Source organism: Melanerpes formicivorus, unplaced genomic scaffold (assembly GCF_026170545.1).
Source record: "Melanerpes formicivorus ecotype bairdi unplaced genomic scaffold, bMelFor1.0.p_v2 SCAF_12, whole genome shotgun sequence".
Lineage (NCBI taxonomy): Eukaryota > Metazoa > Chordata > Aves > Piciformes > Picidae > Melanerpes > Melanerpes formicivorus.
Genome location: NW_027142364.1, coordinates 630527 through 648183, shown reverse-complemented (window position 1 = coordinate 648183; position 17657 = coordinate 630527). Strand labels below are relative to the sequence as shown.

Genomic DNA, 17657 nt, shown 5'->3' with positions numbered 1-17657 from the left:
TGCAATGTAAAAGGGCTCAAACCAGAGAAAGAAATGGTTGATATGGCTGTGTAGTTGGGCTGAATCCATGAGTTCAGTGTTACTTTGGATCAGGATTTCCTAAGTGGTCATTTTTAACCTGGCTGCTTCACCCAGAACGTGGAGGAGAAGGTACAGGACAAGTTAGGCAGATAGAGGCAGAAAGCAGGAAGTGTTAACTCTGGAATACTGCTTGGAAATGTCCTCTTCTTTCAGGAAATGTCCTTAGGAACAGAGAGGAACTGAGCAGTGCTGGGCCAGATCTTTGCAGCCAGTTTCATTGTTCTGTGATAGCTACAAGGCACTAAAAGAGGACAAAGTGAAGATCCTGTCAGAATTTGCAGTATCTCTAATAGAGCAGAAGAAGTGGAATGAAAATTCACTTGGTTCCAGACAGGGTAAGCTGTTTGGGAACCCCACAATGATCCCCTGTAGTCTGCAGGTCTGAGCATGATCTGAAGAAGCCAGCAGGCTCTGCTCAATTCCCTGAGCTCAGGCAGCACAGGGATGGGAAGAGGGAATTCTGGTCTCTCTGAGATCAGTTTCACCTAGGTAAGCATGTTGTGTTTCTCCTGTGTCCTCCCCAGGCCACTGGTTGTTGTGTCAGCTTATAGCACTTTATTAGTAAGCTATTAGAGCAACAACTGGCAATCAGGAGTACTACAATAAAATTAATCATTAAGTGGCTGAGATAAGGCTCTGCATTCCTCAGTGGCAGTCAGGAGCTAGAACAAACAAGTGAGAAGAGGAACAAATCCAAACACTGGGTCACCAAAGCAATGCTGAGGTCTACTGAAGGGTGTAGCATGCATTGATCTGTGTTTGTGGACATAGAAATTAACCTCTGGTAGAGCTAAACCAAAACAAGAGTCAACCAAGAGTCATCCCTCTCACACTTGATACCTCCAGAGCAAAAGCATCTCAGTGTGTGCAGCCCTGGATTTACCACAAAGCTTCTTTGGGGACAATATCAACTAATAAACAACTTAGAATCATAGAATTGTCAGGGTTGGAAAGGACCTCAAGGCTCAGCCAGTTCCAATCCCCTGCCATGGGCAGGGACACCTCACACCACAGCAGGTTGCTCACAGCCACATCCAGCCTGGCTGCAAACACCTCCAGGCAGGAGGCTTCCACCACCTCCCTGGGCAACCTGTGCCAGTCTCTCACCACCCTCCTGGGGAACAACTTCTTCCTCACAGCCAATCTCAATCTCCCCACTTCTAGTTTTGCTCCATCCCCCAATCCTATCCCTACCTGACACCCTCAAAAGTCCCTCCCCAGCTGTCTTGTAGTCCCCTGCAGATACTGGAGCAAAGTTGGAGCAAGTTTTGGATTCTGTCCAGCCTAGTTGGGCCTGCTGCCCAAAGGGGCAGCCCCTGGCTCACCATGCTTCTGGCCTTGGTTGATGCCAAAATCACATTTCAGTAGATCCAGGGGGTCAGCCAAAGAGTGAATGGTGATCCTGGGGGTTCAGGTGTGCAAATTGCCCTCTTGAGGAGAATGCTTCATGCATGTGTTTTGCATGAAGCCCAAAGTGAGAGGCTGCAGCTCCCATGGCTGAGCTCTTTCTGTTGTGTTTGCAGTGCTTAAACTTCAAATTTTGATCCAAGTTGAGTAGCTGATAGTGGCTAGCCTGGAATTTACAGCAGGAGCACTGGAGGATGGATGTTTCTAGAGGATGGCTGTTCCTGAAGGATGGCTATTTCTGGGTGACAGCAGCAGACAAGGAACATCAAGCAGATGCTGACTACAGATGCAGCAACCTGATTCCACAGGTTGCACACAGACTGCTAAGCATTGCTCAGCTTTACACAGGATCTGGGTTTCTCCTGGGGCTGGGGTTTGGTTTGGCTTGGCAAAGGTGACAAGCCTGGCCAAAAGCCATCTTCTCTTGGGGTTAGCTTTCTCTGTCCTGCCATTACTTCTTGGCAGGGCTGGCACACTGCTCAGAGCAAAGCCACCCATGGTGTCCAGTCCTGGCTGTGAAAGCCTCTCTTGCTGGACTAGCACATGCCAAGGAAATCCAAGGGAATGTTGCCTTTCAGATGGTGCTCCAGCCTGGCAGAGAGCTTGATAAGGGCACCCTTAAACTAGGAGCAATATTCCTCTTCTACAGCAAATAGATGGATCTAGGACAGGAATAAAGTGGACCACTGAAAACATTCCCCTTCCCCACTGGGACAAACTAGAAAGCAGTACCAGAGCTCACACAATCACAGGACAGTTGGGGTTGGGCAGGGCCTCTGGAGATCACACAGTCCAGCAGCTCTGCTTAAAGCAGGGTCAGCTAGAGCAAGTTGCTCAGGATCTTGTCCTTAGAGTAGGAAGCTTTATCTTGACTTAAAAAGCACTTTATTTTCTTCCTCTCCACTCCCTCTCCTTTCCCCTCCCTCCTGTTTATGCCCATTGCCTCTTGTCCAAGTTTACAGTCAAAGGGGACAGTCCTTGCTTTGGAGAGCAGGGCTGGATGCTCGGCGGTCTCAGGCATGGGTAAAAACCAAGGCACACCATGAGGGAATTGCACCACCTCTGGCTGTTGGCAAGATCCTGTCTCCTTTCAAACTGATCTCAGCCTGCCATTGACTTCAGAAGGAAAGAATCAGGTGGCAGATGTTGTAGAACAGAACAGTATAGAAGTGAATTGAATTGAATTGAATTGAATTGAATTGAATTGAATTGAATTGAATTGAATTGACCAGGTTGGAAAAGACCTCAGAGATCATCAAGTCCAACCTCTCACCCAACACCATCTGATCAACTAAACCATGGCACCAAGTGCCTCATCCAGGCTCTTTTTAAACACCTCCAGGGATGGGGACTCCAGAACCTCCCTGGGCAGCACATTCCCATGGCCAGTCTCTCTTGCTGGGAAGAACTTCTTCCTAACATCCAGTCTAAACCTCCCCTGGCACAGCTTGAGACTGTGTCCTCTTGTTCTGCTGCTGGGTGCCTGGGAGAAGAGACCAACCCCCACCTGGCTACAACCTCCCTTCAGGGAGTTGGAGAGAGCAAGAAGGTCTCCCCTGAGCCTCCTCTTCTCCAGGCTAAGCAACCCCAGCTCCCTCAGCCTCTCCTCCCAGGGCTGTGCTCCAGACCCCTCCCCAGTCTCATTGCCCTTCTCTGGACTGTCACTGCAGTGGGCTTTATGCTACTGAAGCAACCTAAAGCTGCAAACCTCTGTGTGTGTGCTGCCATCTTCCAAGCACTGGCACACTGTAAAGCCATCAGATGTTGGCTCCAACTGTAACACTCTTAAGCCAACTGAAGATCCCAAGAAAAAGGGAGGAGGCAAGTCAACCTGGCTGCTGCAGCCTGTCTGTCCACCTCTCATTTCCACCAGCACAAGAGCCATGGAAAATATTGGCAGTACTGGAGAAATAACTCTAAATATTTGATTCAGCCCCGTGGGAGGAATGAAGACATGAAATCACAAGCCTCACCCTTTGCTAAAAATAAAGCCTGGAAAATAGGAAGCACATTCAGCCTCCTGGGAAATGCAGAGGTGTCACTGGCCCTTGCTTGACTCCTAGCACCTGTCCTTTCTGTGAGGGCCCCTGTGCTAGCACCCTGGTGCTGAAAGCAGCCTTGGTGGAACAGGAGTATAGAAAGGAAAAGGCACAGAAGGTTTAGGAGCAGCAGCTGGCACCAGATCTCACTAGTGCATCCCATGTCCTGATCACTCAGTGACTTTGACAAGCCACTTCAAGAGGGACAGCAAGAGGCAGTGTCAGCTCTGAAGTACAAATCATTGTAGATTCAGAAAGCATCAACAGGAAAAACCTCCCTGAGAGGATCTGAGGTGGTCCAACCAAGTCATTATTTCCCTGAACCAGACAGGATTCAGCTCAGCCTCCATCATACCTAATCACTTAAATTGCATTACAGGAGATGAGATGAGATTCCCCTCTGATCTGGCCTGTGCTTTTAATTGGTGTTCTCACCCCAGTTCAATACACAGAAGTGTAAGTCAGGAACTGAGCCATCCTACCTTTGATTTCAAACTGGGACAGGGAGCAGCAACATCAGACAGAGAGCCAACAGCAAACACAGGCAACAGAAACCTCTGTGAGCTGCAGGCAGGGAAGAAACTGGATCTGGCTGTTCACTGCCAGCTACTTTGGTCTACATTGCTGAGAAGCTCCCCAGGAGCCACCAGTGCCCTCCTGCAGCCCAGCAGGCAGCTGTGTGCTGGGCTGTAGCCAGAGCAGTGTGGCCAGCAGGGCAAGAGAGGGGATTCTGCCCCTTGGCTCTGCTCTGCTGAGACCTCACTTCCAATCCTGCCTCCAGTTCTGATGTCCCCAGCATGAGAAGGACACACAGCTGCTGGAGAGAGTCCAGAGGAGGACACAAAGATGACCCAAGGGCTGGAGGACCTCTGCTGTGAGGACAGGCTGAGAGAGCTGGGGTTGGTCAACTTGGAGAAGGGAAAACTCCAGGGGGACGTCACAGCTGCCTCCCAGTACCCAAATGGATCCTATAGGAAGGTTGCAGAGAGACTTTTCCTGAGGGTGTCTAGAGACAGGACAAGGGGAAATGGTTTGAAACTCAGGGAGTGCAGGGTTAGACTGCAGCTGAGGAATAAGTTCTTCAGTGTGAGGGTGGTGAGAATAGGTTGCCCAGGGAGGCTGTGGATGCCTCCTCCCTGGGGGTGTTCAAGGTTGGATGAGGCCTTAAGCAGCCAAGGCAGAGGGGTTGGAGTAGATGATCTCCAAGGTCCCTTCCAACCTGAGCCATTCTATGATACTATCATTCAAGCAAGCTTGAACCTACTACTCTAAACTGAAGGCAATGTATGGTACCACTTCCCCCTCCAGAGCAGAGAATTGCATTCATTTCTCTTCTCTGAAGGTTCTTTCTGAAGAACCAGGGGAAGTTTGGGCTGGATGTTAGGAAGAAATTCTTCCCAGCAAGAGAGATTGGCCATTGGGATGTGCTGCCCAGGGAGGTGGTGGAGTCACCATCCCTGGAGGTATCACAGTATCACAATATCACAGTATAACTTAGGTTGGAAAGGACCTCGAGGATCATCGAGTCCAACCTATCAACACAGACCCCATGACTAGACCATGGCACCAAGTGCCACATCCAATCTCCTCTTGAACACCTCCAGGGACAGTGACTCCACCACCTCCCTGGGCAGCACATTCCAATGACGAATGACTCGCTCGGTGAAGAACTTCCTCCTCACCTCGAGTTTAAACCTCCCCTGGCACAGCTTGAGACTGTGTCCTCTTGTTCTGGTGCTGGTTGCCTGGGAGAAGAGACCAACCCCTTCCTGGCTACAACCACCTTGCAGGTAGTTGTAGAGGGCAATGAAGTCACCCCTGAGCCTCCTCTTCTCCAGGCTAAACTATCCCAACTCCCTCAGCCTCTCCTCACAGGGCTGTGTTCAAGGCCTCTCCCCAGCCTTGTTGCCCTTCTCTGGACACCTTCAAGTGTTTCGATGTCCTTCTTAAACTGAGGGGCCCAGAACTGGACACAGGACTCAAGGTGTGGCCTAACCAGAGCAGAGTACAGGGGCACTATGACCTCCCTGCTCCTGCTGGCCACACTATTCCTAATGCAGGCCAGGATGCCATTGGCCCTCCTGGCCACCTGGGCACACTGCTGGCTCATACTCAGGTGGCTGTCGATCAGCACCCCCAGGTCCCTCTCTGTTTGGGAGCTCTCCAGACTGATGTTTAGGAAGAGCCTGGATGAGGCCCTTGGTGCCATGGTTGAGTTGATCAGATGGTGCTGGGTGAGAGGTCAGACTGGATGACCTTTGAGGTCTTTTCCAAGCTGGTGGATTGTGCATTCTGTATGCTTCATGCCTTGCTTTGTGTGGTACTGCAGCAGCCAGAATCCTGGAGAACATGGACACCACTGCAGAGCCCTGCCAAGACTTCTACCAATATGCCTGTGGAGGGTGGCTGAAGAGGAACGTCATCCCCGAGACCAGCTCCCGTTATAGCAACTTTGACATTTTAAGAGATGATCTAGAAGTTGTTTTGAAAGGTCAGTGGGGTCTATGTCTGGGGACTATATAAAGTTTCTTCTTTGGCTCACATGTTGTTCTGCTAAGATGTGGTTGTCCAGCAAAGCTCAAAGCGCTTCCGAGCGTTTCGGTTTCTTGGTCTTGGGTTGAGGACAAATCTACCACAAAGTGTTTGCCTGGAGAGTGCTGTGGAGGTTATGCTGTTGGGTCTGGAGCTGACCAGAGATGACCTTTCTGGTGTCTGGCCTCTGTCTGCTCATCTGCATATTGCAACAACTGAAATCCACATCATCACTCCCCTGAGCTGCCAGTAGCAGCCAAGGCAGATGAGGAAGGAGGAGGGCTGCCTGTGCCTGAGGGAGCTGAAATGCTGGAGGTTACCCCCTGGCATTCCTGTGTCCTGCATAGCTTCATTCCAGCAGCTGAATCCCAAGGAGCAGGCAAGCAAGTTTCTAACGGGGCACATCATCAGCTTACAAATGTTCCTTTCCCCTGGGTGTCAAAAGGTCCATATTCCCCTTTTCCAGACAAAAACAAGAGTCCAAGAAGCCAGTTTATCCTCGTGGAACATTCTCCAGACCATTCTCTCCAGACTGAATATCCTTTTCATGACTCTGCATAGCACCAGGCTTGCAGTTTATGGATGCCACAGTGCTCCTTAGGCTTCAGCTGCTGTGGAGCAAAGCAACTGTAAAGCAGTAATTGGAGTAATTGTAAAGTACTGGCAAGAGCAGGCAGCTCCACCAGGGAGGGTGAGACAGAAGCCCACTGTGAACAAGGCAGGCAGGGACAGAAGCCTCACAGACAAGGGGCTCAGACTCGCAGGACCCAAACCAGAGAGCAGAGCAGGTGGCTGGGTTCAGCCAACAGCCTCATGCCCACCAGACAAGGCCACAGTCCTGCAGCAGGTCTCAGGCAAGTCACATTCAGCAAGGTACAAGGCCAGGTGCAGCACCTACAAGGGTGTGGGCAAGGACCATGGGTAAGGGACTGCCATGGACTGCTGCTCCTGAGCCAACAGCCACTGGGTGCACAACTGGAGGCACCAGATGAGGCTTCTCCTGCCCCTTTCCTACAGTTTAGCTCTTCTCACAGAGCAGTCACAGCCACATGGCTATGCTGTGCCAAAGCAGACCCTGAACACCAACAGCTGAACTCCTGGCTGCAGTGAAGAGTCTGCAGGTTAGAATGACAGGAGAAGAGGGTCACGGGCTGCTCACTGCAGTTAGAGCCTGCTGCTACACTTAAGGCCCTGACAGCAGCTCTCTTCACACCATAGTTTGGTCCCTGAGATCTCAGAGCATTTGTATTTTGCCAAAGGTGACCCACAGAGTATCTGTGTGGCTCCTCAATGCTCAGCACAGGAACACAGATCAGCATCATTACAAAGCCAAATCATCTCCAGAGCTTTCTCCCCTCTGAAAGGCAAAGCTCCCCTGGAATCTGAGATGGGCACTGTCCACCCTCTGGTCCTCAGGATGGTGTCTGCTATGGTTCCTTCAGTACCTTCCCAGGTCAGCTCAGATATTAAGGTAGTTTTGCTCTCTGTTTGTTTCAGATGTCCTCGACACACCGAGCAGCAATGACATAGCAGCAGTGCAGAAGGCAAAAACTCTGTACAGATCCTGTGTAAATGAAAGTAAGTGTGTCCTGACTGGGCTGCAAATAGCATGCAACCACCCCATCACAGGCAGCCTCAGCATCAGTGCTCAGAAGCTCTTCATGAACACTCAGATGTTTCTGTTCTAGAGAATCCCATCAGAATGTCAGCAGTAAGATCAGTGCTGGAGCTCCTCTTTTACTAGCTGGGGCAATTTAGGTGAGATTACATTACTCTTCAGTCACCAGTTTGCTGCAGATACTCAAATCCTCTCAGTTACAAATGTGAGTTAACTTCTTTTAGAGAAGTTGTCAGGGGTGAGGAGAAAAACAGCTGCCACAGCAGGCTGCTAGAAACAGGGGGGGAGAGATATTTAGTTAGGAATTTGGGTTAGGTGCTGCCACTGGACTGAGGAGCAGCAATCCAGCAGTGCTCCCTAGATCTTGGGTTTAGGTAGTTCCTGTAATGCTATTAATACTTCTCAAAACTACTATTTCAAGCTACCTGCAGAGGGAAAATGCAACTGGTCTTCAGTGTCAGAGTCTCCAGGGTGTGCATATGAGCTGTGCAGCCATGGCTGAAGTGTTTTGACAGTGCAATGTCAAAGCACAGCCACAGACCAGAGTGTGTCCTGGCGGTGGTGATGGGGAAGACACATTTCTCAGCTTCATTACTCTGAACTCATGACAGGAGTGGAAGGTTGGTGTGGTGTGAAGTGTCCTGGTAACTCATTTGGTTCTTTCCCAAAGCTACCATTGACAGCAGAGGGGGAAAGCCTTTAATCAGTTTACTGCCAAACGTGTCTGACTGGCCTGTAGCAGCAGCTAACTGGGATGCTACCTATGGTAAGATAATCTGCATTCCTTCACCACAGCCTCTCTAAATGATGGGCACTGCACACCAAAGACAGAGACTGAGGCTGGCTTTCATTTGCCCAGGTGCTGCTTGGACAGCTGAGACAGCCATTGCACAGCTCAACTCCAGATATGGGAAAAAGGTCCTCATTAATTTTTTTGTGGGCACAGATGATAAAAACTCCTCAGCACATATCATCCATGTAAGTCTCTCTGGGTGCCTTTGCCTCTTTGATTACAGAGGAGCAGCACAAGCATAAATGTTAACTGGGAGAAACACCAGCAATGGGACTTTTAGCAGAGTGAGCTGTAGGTGAATCTTTTGCATCTGTGAAACATAGAATGGTCCAGGCTGGAAGGGACCTCCTAAGCTCATCCCACAGTCAGCAGGGACATCCCCAACTAGATCAGGTTGCTCAGAGCCCTGTTGAGCCCCACCTCGAATATCTCCAGGGAAGGGGCCTCAACCACCTCCCTGGGCAGCCTGTTGCAGTGTTCCACCACCTTCATAGTGAAGAACTTCTTCCTGATATCCAATCTAAATCTGCTCTCCTCTAGTTTGAAGCCATCACTCCTTGCCCTGTCACTGCAGGCCATTGCAGTCTCTCCCCATCCTTCCTGTAGGCCCTCCTCAGGTACTGGAAAGCTGCTATCAAGCTTCCCCTGATTTTTTTTTCAGAGTTACATTCCCAGAGTGCAGTCTCTGTCCTTTCTCATCAAGCTCTGTGTCTGTGTACTCAGGCTGATGAGAGCAGCAGAGACATTTCCAGACACAAGTGATGTGTACGCTGCACAGCAGACAGACACCAGCTTATGCTGCGTGCAAGCAGTAAGGCAGACATCATTTCCTTAGCATGGGCTCGAGGCAGAAAGCTCTGCCCCTGAGAAGCTGGGCTGGGCTGGGCTGCCAATGGCAGCAAGCCCACGAGGGTTGTGTTTTCACAAGGTATCAGATGCCAAAGCACCGACAGGACCTGCTGGCACAGGCCTGAAAGGGGCTGAGGGCATTTGCATAAGGAGCCTGTTGAGAGAGCCCTGCCTGTCAGTGTGAGCTGATCCCTGAAAATGGGCAAGCCAGGGGAAGGCAGCAGCTCTATGTGAGCTCAGCCTTCAGCAGCTGCTCCTGAAACCCAACAGTTAGAAGAGCAGAGGTCTCATCTTCCCTGTCAGTGTGTAGATAGATCCATCACCACTTGGCAGCTACAAATTTCCAGGAGGCACTAACTGCCTTGCTTGTCTCTGGACTAGTTTGTCTGCTGTACATCCACTTCTCCCATTGGTTATGTGTGGTCTGCCCTGTTCAGCCCCAGAACAAAATGGACTGGAAAGACAGACAAAAAGCGTAGGGAGAGGGAAAAGAATTTAAGGGCAGGGTGCAAGAGGCTGGGAGAGAAACTCCCCTTTGGCCAGGAGAGAAGCTTCCCTTTGGCCAGGAGACAATTTGGCAGGAGAGCAGCATCCTAACAGACAAAAGTGCTTTGCCATTTTGTCTTTAATCACTTAATTTGTATTGGCATCTCCAGATTGATCAGCCTGGGCTTGGCCTGCCTTCTCGGGACTACTACGAATGCACTGGCGCCTACAAAGAGGTAAGGTGGAGCTGAGCCATCCCTGACCACGGCTGGGCAGTGGTAGCCTCTCTTCTCAAGGCAGACACACCCTCAGGAGTAGGGGCAGGCAAAGAGGAAGGGAAGGGAAGTGAAGAGGATACAGAGAAATGAGACCAAAGGCAGGCAGAAATAAGTCAGCCAGGAGTGGGAGAGAGCCTAAGAAGTGTCCTGAAGAGGAGATGTCACAACACGATGCCATAAGTGTCAGTGACCTTGTTTGATCTTCCTGGCAGCACTGGGAGCCAAGGGGGTTTTGTTTAGGCTCCAGTTGCCAGCTCTCTCTGCACTGGATGAGAAGAGTGCACATTCCTCTGGCATCACTGCACCCCAGGCATCCCAACCTGTTGCCCTCCCTGTGCCCCCCTCCCTTCTCTTCCATTCCTGAATGCAGATGTGAAGTTCCACACAGTTGCTGTATGGATGTGCAGGTCAGGAGAGGAACAACTGCTTGACATTTTAGGACCTCTTGGAGGCAAATAAACACAGAACAATTTAGCTCCATTACACAGCTTCTGCCAGGCTTCACAGCTGAGTCAAGAGGTACCTCAGAAGTGGTAATAAGATAGACTATGAGTGCTTGTGGATCACCCCTTATGGATCTCTCAGGATCCCATTTCTGATCGACTGGCCAGAGCTGCAGGGGCCAGTGGAGTCCAGCTGGGGTAGTCATGGCACTCATAGGCTTAGAGAGAAGAAAAGAACCATTCAGAACCACAGACACACTCCTCTGCTTGAAAGATCTGAACAGATCACAGTCCCCCGAGTCAGCTGCTGCACGAAATGGCATCATCTCAACTCTGTGACATCAGCAACTGCTTCAGACACCTCCAATCCTGCTTGGTTTTGAATTAAGCTGTAGCTGGGGTTTTAAGATGCATTCTTATTAACCTGGCAGCACTGATGCTGTGCTAATCTTGGATGTGCTTTAAGTCCTGGAGAGCTGAAGTGTGCTCATTGCAGTGCCGTAGCTGAAACTGCCAGCACAGTAACCCTTGATCAGCCAGGGCTTTTCTGTCTGTGTCATTAAAAGCAGCAGCAAGGGGAAAGTGTACAAAGCATTTGGGCTCTGGAGGGATTTTGCTGATGTGCTGACAGCTAATACTCTAACAGTGATGACCTTTCATTACAGACCACATGCTAGTGAGGACAATCATTAATGTGTTATCTGTTCAGTTCCATCCTCCTCATCACCATCATCACATGTGCCGTGGCCTCTAGGAGCTGGCTCATGCATCACAGTCTGCTCCCTTTCTTGTATTACATTGACTGCAGCACCAAAGGGCCATTCCCCTTCTAATCTCTGACCCACCTGAAGATATCAAAATACTTTGCACTGCTGGGAAGTAGAGGAGGAAGTATTTTAAATCCTGGAGGTTTATCACTGAAGGGCAGACCTGCGACATCGTTCCAGGCAAGCCATGTCCCTCCCTGCAGTGCCTCTGCTCCAGGAGCAGCCTTCTCGTGGCTCTGTTTCCTGCTGTGTCACTCCAGTCTTTGAGCTACAGCTGGGTAGCAAACAAGGGATCATCTGCACTTTAACCTCGGCCTTTATCAGGACTTTGCTTCACGGGGCTACAAGTGCAGTCTGTCAACAGGGTATTTTGAAAAGCTTTTTGTCCTGTAAGTTCCATGACCCCTCTGCTCATCCAGGGCGCACTCTGACACCCTAGCCCCACTGAAAAACCTGCCAGGAGTCACACACTGAGCTGGTTCTTTGCTACCTGACCACACAGTGATCTGCACTTAAGGCCAAGAATAAAGTCACAGAATCACACAGACTCACAGAATTGTCAGGGTTGGAAGGGACCTCAAGGCTCAGCCAGTCCCAACCCCCTGCCATGGGCAGGGACACCTCACACCACAGCAGGTTGCTCACAACCACATCCAGCCTGGCTGCAAACACCTCCAGGGAGGAGGCTTCCACCACCTCCCTGGGCAAACTGTGCCAGGCTCTCACCACCCTCCTGGGGAAGAACAACTTCCTGACATCCAATCTCAATCTCCCCATTTCTAGTTGTGCTCCATCCCCCCCAGTCCTATCCCTCCCTGACACCCTCAAAAGTCCCTCCCCAGCTTTCTTGGAGCCCCCTGCAGATCCTGGAAGGCCACAATTAGGTCTCCTTGGAGCCTTCTCTTCTCCAGACTGAACAACCCCAACTCCCTCAGTCTGTCCTCACGGCAGAGCAGCTCCAGCCCTCTGCTCATCCTCATGGCCCTTCTCTGGACACCTTCCAGCACCTCCATAAATCAAATGAATTCTGCAGCCACTTGCCAGTGTGACTTTCAAGAGGATGTACTTCCATGCTTGATGAATTCTTTTATGTGCAATGCAATAAATACTCTTTTTTTTGTCTATGGGATACCCAGAGCTGCTACCTGGAGAGGCAGCACCACAATTTCTGTGTGTTCCAAGGAGCGATGGAGGAGTCTCGGTGCTTCTGGGAGTGATTTCCTCCCCCCTCCCCAGTGCTAATTCAACACAGCCCATCAGCATTGCTCTTGGGTTTATGTTTCTGGGAACATTGCTCTTTGGGAAGGGTATTTTTAGCAGTTGTAATTAAAGTGAGATAGACACAAAAAAAACCCCACCCAAAACCACAAAACAGGGATGATGGCTTAAATGTGGGACATAGAAAGGTCTCATGTGAGGCAATGAAAACACAGGGGCAGTAGTTGAGGCTGTTTAGCTTTGAACTGCAGGACAACTCATCCAGCCCTTTTCCAAGAGGGAATTTTCAGAGTTAATTTCTGTTTGTGAGCTAAGAGCACTGCAGAATGAATGACTGTGGGATGGTGGAAGGATAAATGATTATGGGACAGTGTAAAGAGAAATGGCTATGGGACAGTGTAAGGAGAAATGACTATGGGACAGTGTAAGGAGAAATTACTATGGAATAGTGTAAGGATAAATGACTATGGAACAGTGTAAGGAGAAATGACTATGGGACAGTGTAAGGATAAATGACTATGGAACAGTGTAAGGAGAAATGACTATGGAACAGTGTAAGGATAAATGACTATGGGACAGTGTAAGGAGAAATGACTATGGAACAGTGTAAGGAGAAATGACTGTGGAACAGTGTAAGGACTGCAGCTCAGAAGGCTGAAATGGAAGCTTAAAGATCATCAAGGTAGGCTAAGCTTGGAAGAGCCTGGTCTGTGACACCTTTGTGTCTGTTCCTGCAGGCATGTTCTGCCTACGTGGAGTTCATGGTTTCTGTAGCTACGCTGATCCTGCAGGAGAGAAACATTTCTGTCGATGAGAACGAGGTCTCTGAGCAGATGAAGAGAGTTATGGAGCTGGAGAAGGAGATTGCCAACGTAAGAAAAACATGGTTCAAGTGTCCTTTGAATAACTGCCTCTTCCCTAAATACCTAAGGAAGCTAACTGTAAACTGAGTCGTTCAGTTCCTCCCCAATGTTATTCTGTGGGATCAAAAGCTGACCAAAAATGTCTGGGGCCTGGAGCACCTAAAGGGAGCACACAATGGGAAGGGCATGCCTTCTAAGGAGAGAGGGGAAATATTTGACTTAGCTCTTTTCCAAAGAGCACAATCTTTTATCCTAGGCTGTTCACAGAAGCCCTCCGAGAGAAGAAAGGGAGCAAAGAGAGACAGCCGTGGTTGCTGTTCAGTCTGTTTCAGAAAGGGAGTTTGGGGAGCTGCTTCCTGGCCTTTTCTCCCTCTGCCCCGCTTCCCCCGTGGGCTGTTTGGTTATCAGAGCAGCAGATTCCCAGCCCTTGGCCTGCCAGTGCCACACAAAGTAATGTTTGTCCTGCACAAGCTGCTCCACAATGCTGATTGTTCCCAGGGCATTTTCAGTCAAACGCTGTTCCCCATCACAACGTGCCCTGGAGAAAGGGCTGGGAGTTGAACTTGCACTGCAAACACACTGAAATGCAAACACTCTTGAGCAGATGTGGTTGGACTTGATGATCTTAAAGGTCTTTTCCAGCCTTAATGATTGTGGCTGATGATTGTTAAACATCTCAGAAGGACCTGGAGCTGAGGCTGATTGTAAAGCAAGCTAAATGCAAACAAGTTCTAGCTTCAGCTGCTTTTCAGGCTGCACTGATAGCAAGGCTATGGTTTGGGCAGAGAAAGACCTTTCCTGCCCCCATTTGTATAATCTAAACCCATCTGATTTTAATTCCCCCTCACATTTTCCTGTGAAACACACCTCTGGCTTAGCTCAGAGAAGGAGCATTATTACCAGAAAAAAAGGAGTTAATTGGAGAAAGGTCTGAAGGGGACTACAAAAGGAAGCCCCAAGTGAAACGTCTGTAGAGCAGTTGCTGCTGGCAGAGTACAGTTGGTGGGAGGTAAACTGTTGCTTCTGTGTTTAACCTCTTTGGTCACAAGCTCAGCACCAGCCTGGATGCTACTGGGGGAGAGCTGGCACTGTGCTCTTGGGAGTTTGTTAAACAGAAAAAGCCACGGAATGCACAATAGATTAGCAAAGAGGGAGCAGGAGAGAAAGCTTTTGTGAAGAAGGACAGAGACCAGATCAGACTTGGCATGGCTGGGTTCTCAGAGCAGTTTAAATAGGCAATATCTGCTGTGCTCACTCCTGAGCCTCTCAGGCGAGAGCACTCGAGGCAGCAGGGATGCAGCTCCCCCTCTGGGAATTACCCTCTCGAGATCACTCTTTTCCCATAAGCATTTGTGTCCCTGAATTTTCTTCCTCTACCATCAAAAAGTGGAAGCAGGGGCTGGGAGCCAGTGCTGATGCTGTCACAAGGTACTTCTGCACCAGAGCAAAGGTATGAAAGAGGATCCAGGGATGCACTTCAGAAGCCTGCAGAAGCAGCCTAGCAAGGGACACACTCGTGCTGGAGGAAACAGAAAGATACCCAAGAGAGCATTCAGAGAGCATGGGAACAGCTACCATTAGGTGCTGCTTTTGCCTTCTCTCAGGCTACACTGTCCACACCTTATTTCCAGAGACCTCCCTGCTAACATTTGCTGTCTGGAGACTGCAGTGATTAAGTGGCCTCATAAAGCACCAGCACAAACACAGCTCTCTGGCAGTCAGGCAGGTTTATTGTCTACAATAAATGGGCCTAGTACAGTCATGCCATGAAGGTGTCAATGTATGCACAGCTTTAACACACTAGTGCAGAACCTCCTCGCCTAGACTAATGCAAAGCTTATTCAAGTTGTGAGTTATGGCTCCCTTTCTGTTCTGGAAAGAACAGACCAGCAGCACACTCAGCTGCTGGCTGCCCTACACCCCATAAATCCATGCCCTTTATTAGGCTGGATGTTAGGAAGAAATTCTTTACAGTCAGGGTGGTGAGGCCCTGGAACAGGTTGCCCAGGGAGGCTGTGGCTGCTTCCTCCCTGGAGGTGCTCAAGGCCAGCTTGGATGAGGCCTTTAACAACCTGGGCTGATGGGAGGTGTCCCTGCCCCTGGCATGGGATTGGACTTGGACTTCAAAGTCCCTTCCAAACCATTCTATGAATCTGAGATTCCCTTCTCCCAAGAGTTTTGCACCTTGCTTCATCCCAAGAGTGTCATGGGATACTCTTGTGTTGAGTGTGTGTGTGTTGGCAGCAGGTTCTGCTCAGTGCTTTGAGTGCTGTGGGTCTCTGTTCCTGCCCAGCCCAAAAGGCAAAGCTCCAGTTTGCTGTCAGAACTACAGCTCATTTAATCTGCTTTCTGCGTGCTTTTTATCCACATTTACATGTAAGCCACTTCACCCTGAATGCAAATTTATCTTTTAAGCCAGCAGTACTCATTTTCTTGCTTTTTGCTTTCACTTCCTGAAATTGCTGGGGATTGCCTCAGAAGTCGTAGTAATTATCTCCTTGTTGACTTTGATAGGCAACAACCAGATCTGAAGACAGAAACGATCCACTTCTGCTCTACAACAAAATGACCTTGGCACAACTCCAGAGCAACTTCTCCTTGGAAATCAATGGGAAGGTGATGATCAATAATCTGATATTTCTTTAACCTCCAGTTTGTGACTAAGGTTAAACAATGAAGCCTGGCAACTATTTCTTCCCAAGACATTATTTCTTGAGCTGGGCCATATCCGAAACTGAGCAGGGTGCCTGACCTGCAAACTCCTACCTAAACATCTGCTGGCTTTAAACTGTGTGTAAAAGGCTCTGCTTCTGTAGCCAGTTTCTCCTCACTCAAAGGTAGATCTCACCCTCTGCTTCAACACAGACAGATGGAAAAGGACAAAGGGAGAAAAGCCAACCCCACGAGTTGGATTTACCCTCATGGATTCAGGGTGCTAAATCCTGCAAAGCCTGCAGTACATAGCCCTTGCTGCAAGTCAGAGTGCAGATAAACTCCCTTCTCATCTAATTACCACAGCAGCTCCAGAGGGATTCAGAAGAAATCACAGATTCATAGAATCAGTCAGGGTTGGAAGGGACCACAAGGATCAGCTAGTTCCAACCCCCCTGCCATGGGCAGGGACACCCCACACTAGATCAGGCTGCCCAGAGCCTCATCCAGCCTGGTCTTAAACACCTCCAGGGCTGGGGCCTCAAACCAGCCAGAGGGGTGCACAGTCAGAACAAGAAGTCCTCTTTTTCCAGCACCCCCTCAGTAAGATGGGCTCCCAGAGCAAGAGAAAGCAGCCCAAAGGTCATGCCTATGGATCAGGAAATCTCTCCCCATTCCTCCCCCTGTAGCTCCCCCAGGGTGTTTCAGCTCTGTCTTTCCCCTGAGCCATGTGCCATTTGTGCACTATAACCTTCAGCTCCTGGAGCCACAAAGCCCAGCTAGGGAGCAGGCAGGCCTGCATTAGGAATAGTGTGGCCAGCAGGAGCAGGGAAGTCATTGTGCCCCTGTACTCTGCATTGATTAGGCTGCACCTTGAGTGCTGTGTCCAGTCCTGAGCCCCTCAGTTTAGGAAGGACATTGAGACACTTGAAGGTGTCCAGAGAAGGGCAACAAGGCTGGGGAGAGGCTTTGAGCACAGCCCTATGAGGAGAGGCTGAGCGAGCTGGGCTTGTTTAGCCTGGAGAAGAGGAGGCTCAGGGGTGACCTCATTGCTCTCTACAACTACCTGAAGGGAGGTTGTAGCCAGGTGGGGGTTGGTCTCTTCTCCCAGGCAACCAGCACCAGAACAAGAGGACACAGTCTCAAGCTGTGCCAGGGGAGGTTTAGGCTCGAGGTAAGGAGAAAGTTCTTCACTGAGAGAGTCATTCATCATTGGGATGTGCTGCCCAGGGAGGTGGTGGAGTCACTATCCCTGGAGGTGTTCAAGAGGGGATTGGATGTGGCACTTGGTGCCATGGTCTAGTCATGAGGTCTGTGGTGACAGGTTGGACTCGATGATCTTTGAGGTCTCTTCCAACCTTACTGATACTGTGATACTGTCATAACCCGTGGGTGTGCCTGCTCAGTGGCATCATGTCCCACATAGACACACTGGTGTTTAGCATCAGGGACTCCTCCTTCAGCCCCTGGCACAGCAGGCAAGCAGTTAACTGAGCTGTCACATGGAGGGCACAGCGGCCTGGCTGGCAGGAGGGCATCCCTGACACTTTCGAGGCCACTCAGGTGCTATCAAAATACTGCCCCAAATTCCTGCCACAGCTTCATAACCACTGCTGCTCTTCTTCTTCAGC

General features: G+C 50.0%; 2 protein-coding genes across 5 annotated transcripts in view; one reads left to right on the top strand and one right to left on the bottom strand.

The window, feature by feature from the left end:
• Positions 1-17657, bottom strand: part of STRIT1 (small transmembrane regulator of ion transport 1) — a 221839-nt gene that overhangs the window by 154773 nt on the left and 49409 nt on the right. The window lies entirely within an intron of this gene.
• MME (membrane metalloendopeptidase) overlaps positions 1-17657 on the top strand; it is a 53839-nt gene that overhangs the window by 7399 nt on the left and 28783 nt on the right. For all 3 annotated transcript variants that reach the window (XM_068144879.1, XM_068144877.1, XM_068144878.1), the window contains exons 4-10: positions 5857-6018; positions 7557-7637; positions 8348-8443; positions 8537-8655; positions 9976-10041; positions 13249-13383; positions 15889-15990. In XM_068144879.1, the coding sequence (XP_068000980.1) occupies positions 5857-6018; positions 7557-7637; positions 8348-8443; positions 8537-8655; positions 9976-10041; positions 13249-13383; positions 15889-15990 (761 nt within the window). The remainder of the gene's footprint in view (positions 1-5856; positions 6019-7556; positions 7638-8347; positions 8444-8536; positions 8656-9975; positions 10042-13248; positions 13384-15888; positions 15991-17657) is intronic.